Source organism: Zonotrichia leucophrys, chromosome 4A (assembly GCF_028769735.1).
Source record: "Zonotrichia leucophrys gambelii isolate GWCS_2022_RI chromosome 4A, RI_Zleu_2.0, whole genome shotgun sequence".
In the NCBI taxonomy this organism is placed as follows: Eukaryota; Metazoa; Chordata; class Aves; order Passeriformes; family Passerellidae; genus Zonotrichia; species Zonotrichia leucophrys.
This window is the reverse complement of record NC_088174.1, coordinates 3,520,635-3,539,254: the sequence shown is the minus strand read 5'-3', so window position 1 is coordinate 3,539,254 and position 18,620 is coordinate 3,520,635. Positions and strand designations below refer to the sequence as shown.

The window sequence follows — 18,620 nt, the reverse complement described above, 5'->3', positions numbered from 1 at the left end:
GGGGAAAATATTCCATATCCTTGCCTTGCTCTTGGTTCAATCATGACCTCCAGGAGTTTGCAAAGATCAGGCTGTGTTAAAAGAATGGCAAAATTCACCACGGGTTTATAAATCCCTCCAGGCCCTTGGAAGTTTGTGCTTACTGCCAGGCAGAAGGTGACATTTGCCAGCATGTTTTTTATGACTGACTTTGAGAATGTACAGAATAAGAACTCAGTTTTGGTTTTATTCCCATGTTTAGCAAAACAGTAATTTTGCCTCTCTTTCTACTCTTAGTCACCAGAATTCCCGTAGGAGTCTAACTTGCCCCATGGGGCGAGCCTGAATAAGTCCTGCAGAACCTGAGCTTCCATCCCTTCTCCTCATTGCTGCAAACTGCTGGGAACTTTGGGAGCCTGCATCCCCAGGGGATGGGAGCATCTTTAGCTTCTCAGGAGATCTGGAATCCAGAAAGTTGTAACCAGCAACTTAAATGTTTGTCTTTGGCTGTGAGGGTGTTTGTGTTAGTCCCTGCATCATGGCACTTCATCTATAGCAGGGAAATAGGGTGAGGTGTTTGCTGGCTGTGTCTCTCCTGGAATTAGAAAGGCAGTGGTGGGGGGGATTTGTGCTGTTCCCTTCCTGTTCTCAGCCATACTGAGTTTTAGTCAGCGTCCTTTCCAAGCCAAAGGTGTCAGGGAATATTCCTGGACACTGAACATCAGTGTCCTCCACAGTCAGTTTGTTTCCTGGCTTTGCTCTGTGTCCAAAACAGTCCCTTGGGCATCCCCAGTCAGAGCCAGCAGAGGCTGGTGACCATTCTCAGCAGGCTTTCTGCAGCCAGACCCTTTTCTGTGGGGTAGAAATTGAAGTGCAGACCAAGACTGTTCCATGCCAGTTGACACTGGCCTCAGAAACCAGTGCCAAGCATTTTTAATTTGCTGGGATAGACACAGTCATGATGCAAAAGGATTTTGTGAGGATGAACTTTAAGGGGAAAGTTCCCCACTCACTTTAGCAATGCCTCAAAGGTAATGGTCTTCTCCTGTCTCCCACTCAATCCTCCTTAGAAAGCCTGGACTTGCTTCTTTTGCAATCAGGTCACATTTTTGGGAAGTAATCCTTTACCCCTCACACTTGTGGCTGGTGAGCTCAGTTCTCCCGACACACTGGAGATGATGCTGGGATTAATGGGTGGCCAAGGGCTCTCAGAGCCTGCAGCAGAGGGAGATGTGGCTGGGGCAGGAGCTGAATGCATAGCTCCCCTGAAGGTGCCCAGCACCAGGGTAAGGAGGAGATGGAAAGGAGACCCTAGACTGCAGCAGGGTTTAATGGCAGCTTCTATGCTGCTCTATGCCCGTGCACTTATATAATCATTCTAAATAAGACAGAAGAAGCCATTAATAAGTAAACAGTGATGAGGAGGATCAGAGGGGGAATGAAATGGCTGGTGGTGTTCATGTCAGAGAACTGAAATATTTGTGGAGAACTGATGGTTTGCAGCAACCTGAGCGCTCCCTTTTGAGCTGCAGCTGTGCTGGGGCCATGCTCTGCTGCTGCCAGGCTCGGTGCAGAGCAGCAGGCGAGGCTGCACCACCCTCCCCATGCCAGCATCCGCTCTGGCCATCCCAGCTTCAAGAGGGCAGAGCTTTCCTCATTGTAACAATCAGACACTCAGACCTAGCCCTGTGTGACTTAGAGCTCTATGGATGTTTTTCTAGAGGTGGTCTCTACCTCTCCTGGGGACAAGGGTGCCCTCCAGGGTGAGGTATCCTGCTTGATCCACTCAAAATGCAGGCAGAGAAGGGCATCTCCATCAGCCTGCCCGAGCTGCTCAACATCTCATCCATGTCCCTTTTCTCCTTTTTCTCTTTTTATTTTTCTGTGAGCTGCACGGTGCTTTCTCCACAGCAGTGTCCCCCCAGATGACCCGTGTTTGCCTGCCAGCTGTGCACTGGAGTAGCAGGGCACTCAGGCTTTGGCTACTTGGATGGCACAACCGCCTACAGACCTCAGGAGAAACAATTAGAATCAAGGGCATGGATGTCTTTTTTTTGTGAGGAAGGAGCTGTAAATGTTGTGAGGGGCTGCCCCAAGGCCTGTGGGGTGGGCAGGGGCTGGGGGAGGCCAGGGGAGCTGCAGGGTGCTGTGGTGGTGGCCAGGCTCGGTGTGGAAGGCGCTGGACGCTTCGCTGAGCGCGCGGCGCGGGAGAGCCGCTCCCTCCACGGGCAGTGTCTCCGTGAATCGCCGTCAAAGCAGATGAAATTTCACACCACACAAATTTCTGAATTTAAAAGGGGAGGGAGGTGGGTAGAGAAGCAGGAGAGGAGGAGGGGGAGGGAGAAGATGCGGGCTGGCTGGGCGCCAGCGCCTCATGCTAGCGCCACGGGGAAGGTGGCATCCTTCCCTGGCGTTCCCTCTGGTCCCCGCGCTCCCTGCTCCCTTTCACTGTGCTCACGTCTTCTGGAGGCAGTGTGCTCTGTCTAGAGCTGTTTACAGGATGATGGTTTGTTCCCTGTCTCCTCATCTCCCTGCTCACTGAGTGAGTATCCTCTCCTCTGCTTTCCCTCTTTTAACCTCTCGTTCTCCTCCAGTTCTTCCTCTCCAGGCTGCTTTACCCCATGCATCCCCTGATCCTCCTCCTCTCTTCCCTTACCCTGTGCTCTCTGCTCTCCTCTGTCATCTCCACTCCTGCCTTCCCTAGCTGTGCTCATGCCGTCATCTCTCCTCATTTATCCACCTCTTACTTTCCTTCCACCCTGATTTTCTCTTAAGCCTGTTGAGACAGGAGCTCCTGAGGGTCACCCCCCTCATCCATCCCCTATCCTGTCCTCCCCATGCAGTCTCCCACGTGCCAAGCAAACCCATCTCTTCACACAACAGCTCAGAGTCTATCAAGGTAGTACATTTATACCCATGAAAGAATGAGGCAAAGGTTGGTCCTGTGGCCTTCTGCACCAGAGATGGCACATGCTGTGACCCCAAAACTTTCTCCGTGGGGTGACTGAGGTTTGCTCATGCACCCCTTTGACTGTGAGAGGTGCATAAAGCCTCTCATCCCTCCATGAGTCCCACCAAATGAGCTGGACAAAGCTGTCCTTGGCCCCTCTAGGAGCAGGTGAAAGTCAACCCTTCAAGCAGGATCTATCAAAGGAAAGTTTATGGTCAGGATGCTTCCTAAGATCTGAAATCTAAAGAATCAAACACCTCCATCCTCTCTGGGATACATCTCTTGCTTTACCCCAAGCTGGGTTGGTTTATCAGGGTTTAGGAAGGCCAGAGAGGACCTGAGCTGGATCTGGTGCCCCAGACCAGCTGTCTCTTGGATCTTGTCCCACCCAGGCCCCCACACCTGCTGGTCCTGCAGTGCTGGTGTCCCTGGGCTGGGCAGGCACTGCAGGTGGAATTCTCTGGACAAGCAGGTGGCTACAGCCTGGCACAGCTGGGGATGGCTGTGCCACCTCTGCTCAAAAACCACAGCAAAGCCTGACATGGTTCCCATTTTACCTGCCCAAGCAGTTTTATATGGGCAGATCACCTGGAGTTTGAGATCTGCATCTAACTGGGGTATCTCTGGAGGATGCTGAGCCACACAGTGTGGATATACCTGCCCTTTAATTGCACAGAAAGAAATTATCAGGCTTTTTGAGGACAAATGTCCTCCTAATCTTGTTTTTCTCCTTTCTGTCCTACCTGTCCCTTCCTTTTGAATCAACAGGGCTCAATTCTACCCTGATGTAAATCTCTGCTGATACAAATTGGTGTGATCTTGCAGAAATCATTGGCGTGGCTGTGGATTTATGCCAGCTGCCAGCGTGAGCAGGGTTTGGTGCATGGAGTGTGGCAGCCATATCTCACTGTGTCACGCTCTGCATTTCCAACCAGCACTGCAGGTGATCAGCAAATCCTGGCGAGAGGGTCCCTGTGTGAGCAGAGCAGGCTGCATGTCCTTCCTGCAGCCAAGCCAGCCAGCCAGGCTGCGATTTTGGGATGGACACTGTGCAAAGGTTTTTTAGCCCATGGGGGCTCCACAAATGGGGTGGAAAATTTTCATTTAATACATTTTTTTTGCATCTCACACTTTAGGGAAAACAGGGAAGCGCGTTTGTGGCCACGATTTCCCAGGGGTGCAGCATAATCCAGGGAGTGGATGCTGTGTGCAGCACTGGGGGATGACTCATCCCACTCCTTGCTCCCTGCGCCTCCCACCTTGGCCTTTCCTGCCAAGGTTGAGCTCCCCTTTTTGCTTCCCCCCAGCACCCCAATGCCCAGTTACCCCAGCACAGCAGCAGGATTAGGGTGGGACAGGCTTTGTGTTCCCAGCTGCCCTGCTGGAGCTGCCCAGCTGGGAGGATGTGAAAGCAATCCACGCAAGGGCAAGGCTGCAGTGGTAATTTTTTAAGTGGTTCCTGTCCTGTTGTCCTTCTCCCCCCTCAGAGGTTTCTCCTCCACCCCAAATGCATCACAGATGAAAGGGTTAAGAGCTCGCCTGGGCCCCCTGCTCGGAGAGAGGGCAGTTGCAGTGTTGTATCTAGACCCAGTGAGGATATATATAAATTCCCTTCGTCTCTTCGGATCTATTTATAGCACGGCAGGCAGTGGCAAAGGCTCTCCTCAAGGCTTCATCTCCTACAAACAGACTTCACAGACAGCAGAGAAGATAAATTTAGCACACGAGATTTCTTAAAGAGCCAGCAGCTCTGCGGGGCTGCCAGCCTGCCCTGCCACAGCCCCTGCCCTGATACCCCCACTGGGGCAGCCCTCTTCCCCTTCTATCCTCCCACATTCTTCCCCCCTCCTCCCCATTTCCAATTTTATGCCCAGCTTCTCCCATATTCTCCCCCTTTCTGGTCTCTTTTTCTACCATTGATGTTTTTTGCTTTTTCTTTTTTTTTTTTTTTCCCCATCTCTTTCACTGGTTCGCCATCTCATCATCCCTGCTTTCTTGTTTTTTTCTTTTTTCCCCTCTCTTTTCTCTCTCCCAGGCCACAGGGCTCAGAAGATAAAGCTTTCTAGTTAACAGTTCACTGGTTATGCCTACATAGTAAAAAATGTGTAGCTTGATTAATGCCTTCCAGATGGTTAATTGAAAAAATAGGGGGAGAATGCAGCAATCTCTCTCCCCTCTCCAGCACTCTGCACACATCCATTGCACGGGGGGAAGACTGCATCAAAGGGTGAGGGGAGCAATAGATCTGAGAAACAGGGGCAGCCTGTAAACTCCAGGGCGCTGTTGCCATGCTGGGGAGTTAACTCTGTCCCTGCCTCTCATGCCCTCATCTGTGCCAGCCCAAAACCCCCCATCCCAGAGATGTACAATATATTGTACAAAAATATTCCTTCCTGTACAACACACACGCATACACCCTCCTGGCATCCTCAGCTGAACCTCCCTGCTCTGTGTCCTCCCCATGCTCCATCACCCCAAAGCAGCACCCACCCTCATCCTCTCCCCATATTTATTTTGGGGGGAGATGCACACAAACCCACACACATCCTCCAAGTGTCTTTGATGACTACACAATGATTTGCACACAGGTAGTGGGGCTGTGGAGCAGGGGGGCTCTGCCAGAGTCCTCTGGGATTTTGGGTTTTGGGTTTGGCAGTGCCAAAGTGGGCACGACGGGGATGGGGGGCTGTGATAAGGAGGTTTGGGGCAGTTTGTGAGGGAAGGGGGCGATGATGTGGTCAGCAATAGGTCAGTGCTGGGTGATGGAGCCGATCCATCCCCAGCCCCACACACGCACACACGTGCCTGCTGTCTCCCTGTTCCACGCTGGCAGCCTCTCCTCTCCTCTCCTCTCCCCCCGAGCCGGGGCTGTGCCTCCCCCCGGGTTCTTTGTCTCTCTCCAGGGAGAGGCAGAGCGGGCACACGGGTCCCTCCCCAGCCCGTTGATAGAGATGCTGCTTTGCTGACGTGAGTCACGGAGGGTTTGTGCCGTGCCATTGGGGGTGAGCAGCACCAGCCCCCCGCCCTGCACACCTCCCACCCCGGATCTCCCTGGTTTCCAGGGAAACAGCGGCCCCAAATGCTGCCTGACTTTCACTTCTGCCTTTCATTTCTCCTTTTATTCCTTTTTCTTTTTGCTAAGAAAAAAACAGACACAACACAATTTTTAAAAATTTTATTATATTTTTGTTCCTCTTTCCCTTTCAGGATCACCACCACGGCCGCCTGCATGATGGACCTGCGGAGGTACCCGCTGGACCAGCAGAACTGCACGCTGGAGATCGAGAGCTGTGCGTATGCCTCGGGCACATCCCCTGCCACACGGTGCCACCTGATGCCACCCGCTCCTGGGGATGCACCCAGGGCTGCCACAGCACCGGGCTCCTCACCCATGGGGGAAATTCCCGGGAAAACAGAGCCCGAGTAGCAAGCTGGGCATTAAAACCAGTCCCAGGAGGGTGGGGAAGCATCCTTTAGCCTTAAGGAAGCTGTTCTTGCTCATGGCTGGCTCCATTCTGTGTGGGAGGTGGCACCCAAGCCCTCATCCCTGCCTGGATGTTCCCTAGACGCCCATGGAAATCCTCTTCCAGCTGTGCTGGCAGAGCAGGTCCAGCTCTCCCTGATAAAAATGCACGGCAGGTTCCATCCAGGGCTGTCCAGAGCAGCAGAAATCCCTGTGCAGCCTCAGGGGGATTGTCTGGGAGCTGCTCCTTCCATCAGGGAACTGCTCCTTCCATCAGGGAATGATCTGGGAGCTGCCCCTTCCATCAGGGAGGGATCTGGGAGCTGCTCCTTCCATCAGGGAACTGCTCCTTCCATCAGGGAATGATCTGGGAGCTGCTCCTTCCATCAAGGAATGATCTAGGGGCTGCTCCTTCAATCAGGGAGGGATCTGAGAGCTGCCCCTTCCATCAGGGCAGGATCTGGGAGCTGCTTCTTCCATCAGGGAACTGCTCCTTCCATCACGGAATTATCTAGGAGCTGCTCCTTCCATCAGGAATGATCTGGGAGCTGCTCCTTCCATCAAGGAATGATCTAGGGGCTGCTCCTTCAATCAGGGAGGGATCTGGGAGCTGCCCCTTCCATCAGGGAATGATCTGGGAGCTGCTCCTTCCATCAGGGAGGGATCTGGGAGCTGCTCCTTCCATCAGGGAGGGATCTGGGAGCTGCTCCTTCCATCAGGGAGGGATCTGGGAGCTGCTCCTTCCATCAGGGAGGGATCTGGGAGCTGCTCCTTCCATCAGGGAGCTCCCACAGCACCTTGGCTGGGAGCTGCCCTCCCCATCCCACCCATGCAGGGTCAGGGGATGGAAGTGAGGTCCTGCTGCATGCACCAGTGCTAGAATGTAATTTTTGTCATTTCTGCCACTCCTCAGCAGTTTGGGAGCAGCTTACAGTAGAACCAAGCAAACAGAAGGCAGGGAATTACCCACAGTTCCCCGTGTTGTGATTTTGTTCTTAATGGGTCATGTCAAGCCAATTTGTTCATCAAAGCTACATTTCCTCACAGTATTCCTGAGACCCAGGCCGAGATGAGGAGATCCAATTGTTTCCTCCCTCAGAGCTTTTTTCTTTTACACACTTGCACATTCTCAATCTGCAGGGCTTCATTTTCTTTGCTTCCACTTGACTTTGGAACATCAATCAGGGCTGGATTGTACAACCCATGTATTTTGAAAAACAAAACTGACCCAAACCTCAGAGAAAAAGCCCTTTTCTAATGCAGGGGTGCTGGGTGTGGGAAGCAGCTGGGGGCTCTTACCTGTAGGAGATAAGCACTGCCTGTTGATCCCATCCCTCCACCCCAAAAATAACCCTCACCACGTACACCCTGCCTATCTGTGTGCCAGGATCCAACAAAAACCTGATGAGGCAGGCTGCAAACAGACTGCTAATCTGACATTTTAAGACGTCACATCAATACTTTTCGATATTTCAGATGGAAATGACTTGTCTTTGTGAAAGTTCGTTTACTTTTTAGAAGTAAAATGGAAATTTGGTTTTCTCTTTAAAGCTAGAAATCAAAGTGAAGCATTTATTTTTAGACCAAGCAACCTTTCCCTTTAGAAACACTTTTTAAAAATGGCTTCATGAAAAACATGCTCGATTTCATATTGCATAATGTCATAATAAAAAAAAAATTAAAATACAGAAATTGGTACCCAACACCAGCAGGTCATAGAATAAATGGAATAGAGCTAGTTAACTGTGAGATCTCCTAAAATTAGTTACTGCAATTTGACATTTTCATTGCTGATCAGGAAGTAAATTTGAAGTCAGTGCTGTTAAATTTGTGGATGATGAAGATAGCGGCGTGCGGGGCTTCGCTGGCTGCGCATTCAAATCCTCCCCAATGGGAATCCATCCGGAAGGAGCTCAGTTCAGTGAGCCCTGGGCTGTGAGCAGGGCTGCAGGGCCATGCCCAGGGGCTTCAGGGCCATGCTCAGGGGCTGCAGCCACACGAGGAGCTCAGGGAGACTCTGTGGCTCTGGCAGAAAAGGCTGGAGCGAGCCCTGTTATATAAACCAGGGGAGCCGTGAGTCAGAGCTCGCCATTGATTGGCCTCTGAACGTGTCACTGAGATGGGGAAACGGGCTCTGGCTGGGTTTGGGTGCCAAAATTTAGGGAGGAAGCTGAGAAATCAGAAGAGGTTGAGGGAAGATGCTGAAAAGTGGTTCAAGGGCTGGAGCAGATGTTGTGCAGTGAGTGAGAAATGCCAATAGCTCAGTGTGGTTTGTTTGCTGCTAAGGAGGTGCAGAGGTGAATTGTTCCCAGGCTGGGCTCACCTCTGCAGAGGGGGAATGCTGCGGGGAAAGGGCTTGGGAACCTCCTGGAGAAATTGGGAACAAGCACAGGAGCCTGAGGGTCTGAGCCAGATGAATTCCCCTGTGAGATCACACACAGTGTTCCTGAGCTGGGAGGGTGTTGGAGCTGCTGGAATCAGCAGGACTGGGGGCAACCTGGGTGTTTCCTGCTGGTTCCAGCCTGGGGCTGAGTGATGCAAACACACTCATGTGCACAGAGCTGGTGTGTGAGGACGATAACCAAGGGTCCTGAAACCCTGTGGGCTCCAAGGTGTGAGGATTTACAACTCTGGGAGCAGGAACATGCCAGCTGGGGGAGGAGGAGGAGCCCTGGCTTAGCTGATTTCCATCAGAAGCAGATGTGGCATGGCATTTGGAAGATTGGGTTTGTATTTTGGCACCCATGAATAAGTGCAGCAATGAGTGAGAGTGCAGGATGTGAGCTTGAAGACTGCACAGTCATCAAATAATTCTGTTTGGGAGGACACCTCAGGGTGTCCCTAGTCCAGCCTGCAGCTCAAAGCAGGGTCAGCTGTGAGATCAGAGCAGACTGCTGAGCCCTTTCTCCACTGAGCAGCTTAAGGATGACTCTGTTCTCAGAGGCTCACCTCTGATCTGGGGTAACCCTTAGTCCCCAGAGAGGAATTTCTCCTTGGTGCTGCATTCAGCAGCTCCTCACTGCCCTGGTGCCAGGTGCTGGCTGTGGTGGCACTCTGCTGAGTGGCTGTGAGCCTGGCATGGCCTGTGTGCCAGGCTGGGTGGCAGAGCAGGCTGCTGTGCTGCAGTGCAGGTGTGAACACAAGCTGTCTGTGGGCAGCTCATGCTCTGAAGGCAGCCTTGCCCTGAGCTGCACCAAAGCCTGGCCATTTCTTACTGCTCCCAGGAAGCTTCACTGAGAATCTGAGGCCACCCTCATGCAGCTACAGCCAAAGGGCTTCAAAACACGCAAGTGATTTTCAAGTTGTGATGAATCCTTGCCCCAAGGACAGGGCAGGGCTGTGGACCCGGCACTGCTGGGTGAAGGGTTTCATGGTTTCATGCCCTGGCCCTCATTCCCCACGAGTCCAGAGCACTTGGGGGTCACATTTCCAGCCCAGGCAGCTCTGTCTGCCACGTATATTTTGGGGTTAAAGCAAGAAGCTTGGCTGAGTTAGCAAACCCATGACCCTGAAATGTAAGGGATGAATATTTGAGGCTGGCTCCCCTTTCTCTCTTCTCTCATCACTGCTCTTCTCAGCCAGCACTTGGTAAAACAGCTCCCAGCTTCAGAGACTCTGTTCACTCCTTGGATCTGAATTTTGACTGAGAGGACTTAGAAAAGGGAGGTGCTCTGATCTTCAAACTTCTTTTCAACTGCTGCTGTAGATCTTCTCCTCTCTGGGAATTTTTAATACTGAGCTGCCCTGTTTCCCCAGTCCCACCAGTCTGCACTGTGTGGTCTCCCCCTCCTGGTAAAAGGAGGCAGTTTTTAAAAAGCAAAATGCTGTGTTTGGTGCATTTGACAGAGGCTCCTGGTGCACTAGTCCCTGTCATGTCAGCCATGGAGATCACATTGTGCAAGTCCAGGCTCCATGGGCCACACCTCACATTTGCTCTGAATTCTAGCCAGAAATGGGAGCTTTCTGGCCAATTTTTCCTCTTCTCCTGGGGACTGTATTGCCAAGCTCAGCTGAAGAAGGAAAGCACATCAGCAGGGAGAGGCTAGGCTTGGTGTGGGCTTTCTTTTGGATCCTTTTCCAGATCACCTTGTTACAAATGGAGGTGTCCAATGGTCCAGCCTGTCAACTCAGCTCTCCCTTTGTGCTCCTTCCTCCCTGCAGATGGTTACACCGTGGATGACATTGTCTTCTTCTGGCAAGGGAACGACTCTGCTGTCACGGGGATGGAGGTGCTGGAGCTGCCCCAGTTCACCATCATTGAGCAGAGGCTGGTCAGCAGGGAAGTGGTCTTCACCACTGGTGAGTCTCTGGGGAAGGGATGCATGGAATGGGCAAAGCTGCTGCTGATCCACTGGGCTGAATCCTTCTGATTACTGGGGCACTAACTTAGGATCTTCACTTTGGGGTTCCTGTAAAAAAAAAGTGTCTTCTGCACCCACCAGCTTTGCTTTTTTTTTTTTTTTTTTTTTGTCTGCTTCTCTTCAAAGACTTTCTGGATCATTTTCCCCGCTGCAATTTTTCCCCTTTCTTAGTCAAAATAATGAGTGAACTCAGAACTCCTTCAGAAGGTTCTCAGCCTCATCTGATTTTTTATGTGGTTTACATCTGGGTCTCCAAGCTAATGTAGGTGCAAAAGTAAGGATAAAATATATCCATTGAGGAGCAAGTGGGCTATGAAATGATGCAAACCCATCTGTACATGGCAATAAAAAGGTTTGGAGAGAATACCTGGGACGATTCAGATGCTGCCAGCTGGAAAGTTGGAGGGGGTTGGATTTTTGGTTGCTGGTCTGAGGTGGAGTTCACTGCCAAAACAGCACAGCACACATCTGTCAAAAAAAGACTGGTGAAATATTGTGTTCAAGCCATACAGGTGGCACATGGTGGTGAGAGAACAATACCTCCTTTTTCTCAGTCTACATCCTTGATGGTTTAAAACTGCTCTTTTCTTGTTACTTTAGCTGCCAAGCAGGATTACACCCATATTTCAGGCTCCTGTGTTGCCTGAGGGACAGAGGTGGGCGGGAGAAATTACCTGGACTTTGTCTCACAGCAATGAAAGAGGCACTGCTTTGTCCCTGTCAAAATTAGCCTGCTCCAGTGGAAGGACTGTAAAGAGTACTTATTGTCCTCACTATCCTCATTAGGTTTGCTAAAAGATTAGGAGGAAGTTGCAACAACTTGAAAATAATAAAAAAGAGACCTTCAGATTAACTAACAGTACTCTATTTGCATATGAATTTGCCCAGTCTGACCATAACCCATTTTTAGAACAGCATGGGAAAAATATGATTCAGATCTTCATTGCTGTTTGGAGGCAGAGCTGGCACATGAAACATTGGAAAATCATCTTGTGGCACCCAAATATAGGGTTAAAGTCTCCTGTGTAAACCTCCATCATATTGGCTGGCACCATAACAGCAATTTCAGCACTGAACAGCCATTCTCCCATGATGGCTGATATAATATAATAATGTCACTTAGGTAGAATTTCCTTTCTTCTTAATACTCCGGGGCAACTGAGCAGATTCTGAAGGGTCCCCTTGCAAAAGCTGACCAGTCTGCAAAACCAGCTGCAGAAACCAGGAGATTTCTCATTATTCCTGCCTCTTGAGAACTTTTTCCAAATAAAATTTCAATTCCTAACCAAAGCTCTTAGCACAAATCCAGCCTTGCCCTCCTCTCACCCCACATCCTCCTTTGATGTCTCACTGGCAGGTTCGTATCTGCGCTTATCCCTGAGTTTCAGGATTAAGAGGAACATTGGTTACTTCATCCTGCAGACCTACATGCCATCCATCCTCATCACCATCCTGTCCTGGGTCTCCTTCTGGATCAACTATGATGCTTCTGCTGCACGAGTGGCACTGGGTATGGACTTTTTCGTTGTGTTTTGGAGGTGTTTTCTTGAGGGAGATCAGCTGTAACAAAGAAAATCCCTTTTCTTTATCAGGTAGCAATTAAACAGGTCTGTTAAAGTTGTCATCCCAAATGGACATATTTTTTTTTCTTCTGAGAAAAACTTTAAATTTTCAGTCAGAAGAGTTACTTGTTTTGTTTTTGTTTATTAGTACTTCCCAAACTGGAGTCTGTTCTATTTGAATCAGTAAAAGTCCTACCAAAAATGTCCTGGGTGTGAGTTTAAACTCTCTAAACAAAAGTGCAGATGGTCACTGATTCTCAGGAATGTGGGACCTTGACATGCCCTAAGTTCCTTCACTCTGGTTTGCACCGGTTTTCTTAGAAAGAAGAGAAATCTGGGCACCTCTTTGCCAACAGGTGTGCCAGGAGTGGCCAGTTCCATGATTAATGAGGCTGGATGGCCAAAAAGTTGTATGGGAATGGTTAAAAGATGAAAGAAATAAAGGAAGGGGCATTACACATTTTTCTGATAGCTCAGACCTCATACAGACACTCTCTGCAGAAAAAGACCTTCAAGGCCAAGGCAAATGTGGGACAGCAGTTAAAGTCCAAGTTCTTCTTTGGCACATGTTCCCCTAAAGAGGAATGTTTTCCTATAAGAGGGGGAAAAATGAGGTCTTTTAAGCAACAGAAGTGAAGTGGGGGTGGATGGCAGATGAGGGTTTGTAAGGAGGAACAGAAGAAAGGGGGGATGGCTGGTACACGAGAATGGGGCTGTGCAACATGAGGGGAAGTTCCAGGGCAATAGGAGAGGTAAGGAGGAGCAGGGCTGGATCTGTGAGTGGGACAAGGCTTAGAGAGGCAGCTCAGGGACAGGCTGGGTCTTACAGCAAAGCCTGGGGGCTTCAAGCAGCTCTAGGAGAATGAGTTTGGGAAGACTCAGAGGAGGGGTGGGTTGTACAAAGGTACAAAAGAGGTGATTTGGCTTTGGCTGCTCAGAGAGGCTGGAGCAGGGAGACAGGGAGGGAAGATGAACTTGGTAAATTAAAAGCGTAAGTTGCATTGACAGGAGTATAATCAGAGAGAGAAGAAAAAGAGACCATGGCAGGCATTGTGGAAGCACAAGCAAGAGGGTGGAGGTGAGATGCACAGCTGTTGAGTTTCTGCTGACATCTGGACTCAAAGGAGAAGTCAGGAAAAGAACACTGTAGATCAGAACTGCAACAGCTCTCCCTAAACTATTCCTGACAGTTCTCGACCTAACTTATCCATAAAAAGCTCCAAAAAAAGAAACTCCCCAGCCTCCTCTGGTCACTTTATCTCCAGATTTACCTGCTTGCACAGTCAAAGAGCTCCTCTTTGCCCTAAGTCTCCATTGCAATTTGTCCACTTCTTAATGGAGACGTGGAGAACATTCTATCCTCCCTTTCCTTGCCTCAGATTTCTGTATATTTAGACTACTGCCTAAATATAGACCATATTGTGTGCGTATATAAATATATCTCCCTTCTGTTTACCCAACTGAAGGCTAATAGTTCTTTCAGTCTTTTATCAGGAATGACACCAAAGCAGAGTGAGGGTGAAGGGGAAATAGGACAAGCAGAGGTCCAGGGTGCACAGAGAGCCATCACTGTAGAGGTGGGGCTGAAACCACAGGAGCAAATTAAGGTCATGGAGAGTATTAGAGCTGCCAACAGAGAGATGAGGAGGAAAAAAGGAGAAAAGAAGATCAGCAAGGTAGTAAGAACAGCTAGAGAAGCAGAGGAAGACTAGGTTGAAGGGGAAGAGTTACCAGCCTCAAAAGAAATGTGAAGGTTCGTTGCTATGTTTTTGGAGCTGGCAGAAGACTGTCAAAGAGGCAAGTCTGGGGCCACTCTGACAGTCCAGAGAAGGGAAGAGCCTGAGAAGAAGCTGAAGAAGAGGACTGAAGCTGTGAGGGTAATCATAGTGAATCAGGCTTTTGGAACTGAGTAGATGGGGACAAAAGTGTTCACAAAATGCTTATTTAAGATGCAAGAAATGTGAGGAGGCCTAAAAAGAAGAGTGTGAGAACCATGGGAGGAATGTGTCCAAGTGATAATTGATGTAATGAATGGTAAAGCTGGTGAGAGGAAGGTGGGAACTCATGGGGTCAAGGACAGAAGCCTACGAGGCAGGCAATAAAAAGAGAATGCCATGAAGAGGAAATCTCTCCACTCTTTCTCCAATTCATGGCATTGGGAACACACAGCAGTTTATAAACTCACGATGCCAAGGATGCTGAGACATTCAGTAGCACACAGTAAAGCCTGATGAGTTCATAAAGGAGAAAAAAAGGAGAAGAGGGTAAAAAAGAGCAAAACTGAATGTTTCCTACCACACTGAGAGAAAGAGGGAAGATCAGGGGGACTTAAAGAAACAGGGATGCTGATCCCCATCATGCTGATGATGCTCAGCTTTGACACTTTCTCCAAGTGTTTGCTGCTGGATCATTTTCTGCAGCAATTTGTGGTGGGCATGTGGGCTTAGGATACTGACAGTTGCACTGCTCCCATCCCTCCTGAGGCTGTCCAGGTGGAAGGAGGGATGTGGGAGCTGAGAACAGCATTCCAGGAAACCATCCCACGTGGGTAACAGAGCACCTGCCCTCTCCTCACAGGGGTCACCACGGTGCTTACCATGACAACCATCAACACCCACCTGCGGGAGACTCTGCCCAAGATCCCCTACGTCAAGGCTATTGATGTTTATCTCATGGGCTGCTTCGTCTTCGTGTTCCTGGCCCTCCTGGAGTATGCTTTTGTCAATTACATCTTCTTCGGGCGAGGGCCGCGGCAGCAGAAGAAGCAGAGCGAGCGTGTCAGCAAGGCCAACAACGAGCGCCACCGCTACGAGGAGAAGAGGGTGAGAGAACAGGTTTGTCCTCTCCTTTCCTTGTGGCAGGAGAATTCAGGCTCTCCACTGGGTGAGCTGCTGTCTTGGTTTGGAAAGACAGGAGTCTGCTAAGGAAGGCAGGACCCTCCCCTGAAATGGAGAATGTAAACCCTCCCCACCCCTACAAATTGCTATACATTTTAAATTAAGGGGCTCTCAGGCAAAATTATGGGAGCAGGAAATAACAGTTCTTCAATAGGGAAGAAAATAAAAGGATCAAATAAACAATGCAGTACACTAGAACAACACTGACAGAGTCAGAACCCAGCCTGACACCCCGTGGGTCAGGGTGTTGGCAGCAGTCCCATTGGAATTGTGGCTCAGCCCTCCTGCAATGTCAGGGGTGGCTCTGCTGGAGCAGGGATCCTGTAGAGAAGGATGGATTCTTCCTCTGAAGATCCAGTGGGAGAAGAGGCAGCTGCTGTTCCTCTGGGGAATCCAGTGGAGAAGCCATGCTGGTGTCTCAAAAACCTCTGGATTATATCCAGGTAGGAATGCTTGGCTCCTCCCTCTGGGCTCACATCTCCCAATGGGATGCTGTAGTTCTTATCAGCCATGCAGGGACATTCAATAGCTGTTATCAGCAGATGTCCCCTCCCAAGGGAGGAGTGAATGTGGTCACTCAAAGAGAGAGATAAGGCAAACTGCCCACTTGACAAAAGATAATCTGCCATACAGCTGGCAATAGAAAACATCTTGCCTTGCAATCCGGAACAGCAGCAGAGCAGTCTTTGTGCTCATCACAAGAGCTGAACCCCAGTTTCCCTTCTCTGGTGGTTACTGGGAATTTTTCCGCCTTGATCATCTTCATGCAGCTGCACCAGAGCCCTCCTTTTGCGTGGGGCAGGTGTAGCCAAAAGTCCCTCTGTGGGTTTTGGTCCTCCTGTGTCAGCAGAATCACACTTCCCCCACTAAAAATTTGCTGCAAGCACGTCCTTCTACCCCAGCAGCAGAGGTACTCAATGTACCCTCAATGCAGCATGTTCAGAGCTCACAAATGACCCCATCAGGGCTATAGTCACCAAACTCTGGGGAAGAAAAGAAACTCCCCAACATGATCTTTTAAGTATTTTTTACTTTATCTATAAGTCAGGCATTACTTTATTCTGGCCAGGATGTTCAGTGGAAATCAGTCCAACCACATGTGATTCTTTACCAGAATTTTCACATATTTATATGTTTCAAAAAAAAATCCCCAAAGAAATTCTCATTCTTTGGTTGTGCATTAGACAATTCTTAATATTTGATCTCCTATTGGCTATTGATTCCTTCAATGCTATTTTTGGTCCTCATTCTTTGGCTTCCTTATCAATCTTTTCCCAGACTGGGAACCTGCCAGGGGTTTAATATCTGTTAATGTCTCTCTATCTCCTGTGTATCTTCTGGCTACTTCCACCCTATAGATATTAAGCTCTCAGAATCTAGGAATCTTCATTTCATTGATTGAGGCCTCACCCAGTGAGATTCAAACCCTCAATGAACAGAATCTTTTGAAGAGAAACCTCAGTTTCCACCCCCCTTTGGCAAAGGCGAACTAACCCATGACTAAAGTTAATTTTTTTATAAGTTATGTAATTTCTAACAGTATTGCTCCCCAGAAATCTGTTCAGAATCACCCCTAATGGTATGCAGGACACCCAGTATTGTATTTGCTGTGAAATGTCCCAGTGAAGGCAGGAATGATTGAATCTGACTCCATGTTCTCAAAAGGCTAAAATATTACTTTATAATACTATATTATATTAAAGGATACTATACAATACTAAAGAATACAGAAAGCACACTTAATCTAAAAAGATAATAATGAAAACTTGTGACTCTTTCCAGAGTCTCGACACAGCTTGGCCCTGATTGACCAAAGAGTCAAAATAACTCACACCAGAATCCAATTGTTAGGAAAATTAATCCACAAATACTAGAGGTTTATGTCCAAAAAGGAGACAGAGGAGTCCTATTTGGCTTTATTCAAATAAAGGGAGAGGCCATGGGGCATTCCCCTGGGATCTCTCACATTTTTGGAGGATGCAGCCTCCTTTTTATCCCAGTTTCCTGAGCACATTTCCCTTCTCTCTTTCCCTGTTAGCTGAGGTACTTGAGAGGTACAAACTTCCTAGAACACCTGATACCAAAGATTTCCCTCTAATGTATAAACCTCCCTTTTAATTTTTAATTCTTACAGAATTTAGGGGGTTTTCCTTCCCCACTGTTTCTTTCATCTTTCAATGTCTAATTTCATTTATCAGCAAACCTAAAATTTATTTGTAAAGGCAAATATCTTTTTCCATTCATCAATCAGTGGAATCCTTCCCCTTGTTTCTTTTATCTGGTTTTATCTACCTGCAGACCTATAGCTTGTTTGTAAACACAAATCTGCTATTCCTCTCACCTATGGGTAAACAATCTCCAAACTCATTCCAAAGGAGCAAAACACAGGAGAAGCAAACAAGATAAGACTTGTTTTCCTTTTCTCTGAGGCTTCTCAGCTTCCCAGGAGAAAAATCCTGGGCAAAGGGATTTTTCCAGGGAATGCGAATGCCACAACCCCTCTGTGTCTGTGTTCCCCGTCCCAGGTTGACCCTTACGGTAACATCCTCCTCAGCACGCTGGAGATGAACAACGAGCTGCTGGCCACGGACATGATGAGCAGCGTGGGCGACTCTCGAAACTCTGTCATGTCCTTCGAAGGCTCAGGAATCCAGTTCCGCAAGCCGCTGGCCTCTCGGGATGGCTTTGGCCACCACCCCACCCTGGACCGCCACGTCCCGCTGAGCCACCACGCCGCCGCCCGCAACCGCGCCAACTGCCGCCTGCGCCGGCGGTCGTCCAAGCTGAAGCTCAAAATCCCAGACCTGACAGACGTCAGCACCATTGACAAGTGGTCAAGGATCATTTTTCCAATCACTTTTGGATTCTTCAACCTTGTTTACTGGTTGTACTATGTAAATTGATGCCTGCGGCCTCCGAGAGAGATAATAGGGACAGACACTCAGACAATGACAACACAGGAGTGTTGTGGTCTTTTGGGTTTGGGTTTTACTCTTTACTATCATTGTCATTTATTCCTATGGTTCATTAGATTTATTCTAAGCTTACTCTTCTCTTTTCAGCACATGTAGAACCACGGAGTGTGGGATGGGGTAAAGGGAGAGAAAGGTATGGGAGGGGGTTTGGTTTCAGGGAGGGATGTGTTTGTCTTGATTTTGGTTTCCTGCTGAAGGACTTACACCACTGTACAAAAAAAAAAAAAATCCAAACCAACAAAAACAACAAAAACCAAAAAAAAAAGGAAAGAAAGAAAAAAAGAAAAAAAGACAGAAAAAAAGAAAAAACACACAAAAAAACCCCAAAACCAAGAAAATATAAAAAAAAAGAGGGGGGAGATTTAAAGAAATTGAGTCAAAAACTGGTGGGGGCGATAGGTTATCTTTGGCTGTGCTCACTAATGCTCTATCC

The 18,620-nt window shown here is 48.9% G+C and overlaps 1 protein-coding gene across 2 annotated transcripts in view; it reads left to right on the top strand.

The window, feature by feature from the left end:
* Positions 1-18,403, top strand: part of LOC135447895 (gamma-aminobutyric acid receptor subunit beta-4) — a 78,726-nt gene extending 60,323 nt beyond the window's left edge. The window contains exons 5-9 of one of the 2 annotated variants that reach the window (XM_064713081.1): positions 6,137-6,219; positions 10,554-10,691; positions 12,111-12,263; positions 14,893-15,149; positions 17,738-18,403. In XM_064713081.1, the coding sequence (XP_064569151.1) occupies positions 6,137-6,219; positions 10,554-10,691; positions 12,111-12,263; positions 14,893-15,149; positions 17,738-18,115 (1,009 nt within the window). In that variant the 3' untranslated portion in view covers positions 18,116-18,403. The remainder of the gene's footprint in view (positions 1-6,136; positions 6,220-10,553; positions 10,692-12,110; positions 12,264-14,892; positions 15,150-17,737) is intronic. The other variant, XM_064713082.1, reaches the window with a different exon arrangement.
* Positions 18,404-18,620: the final 217 nt, after the last annotated feature.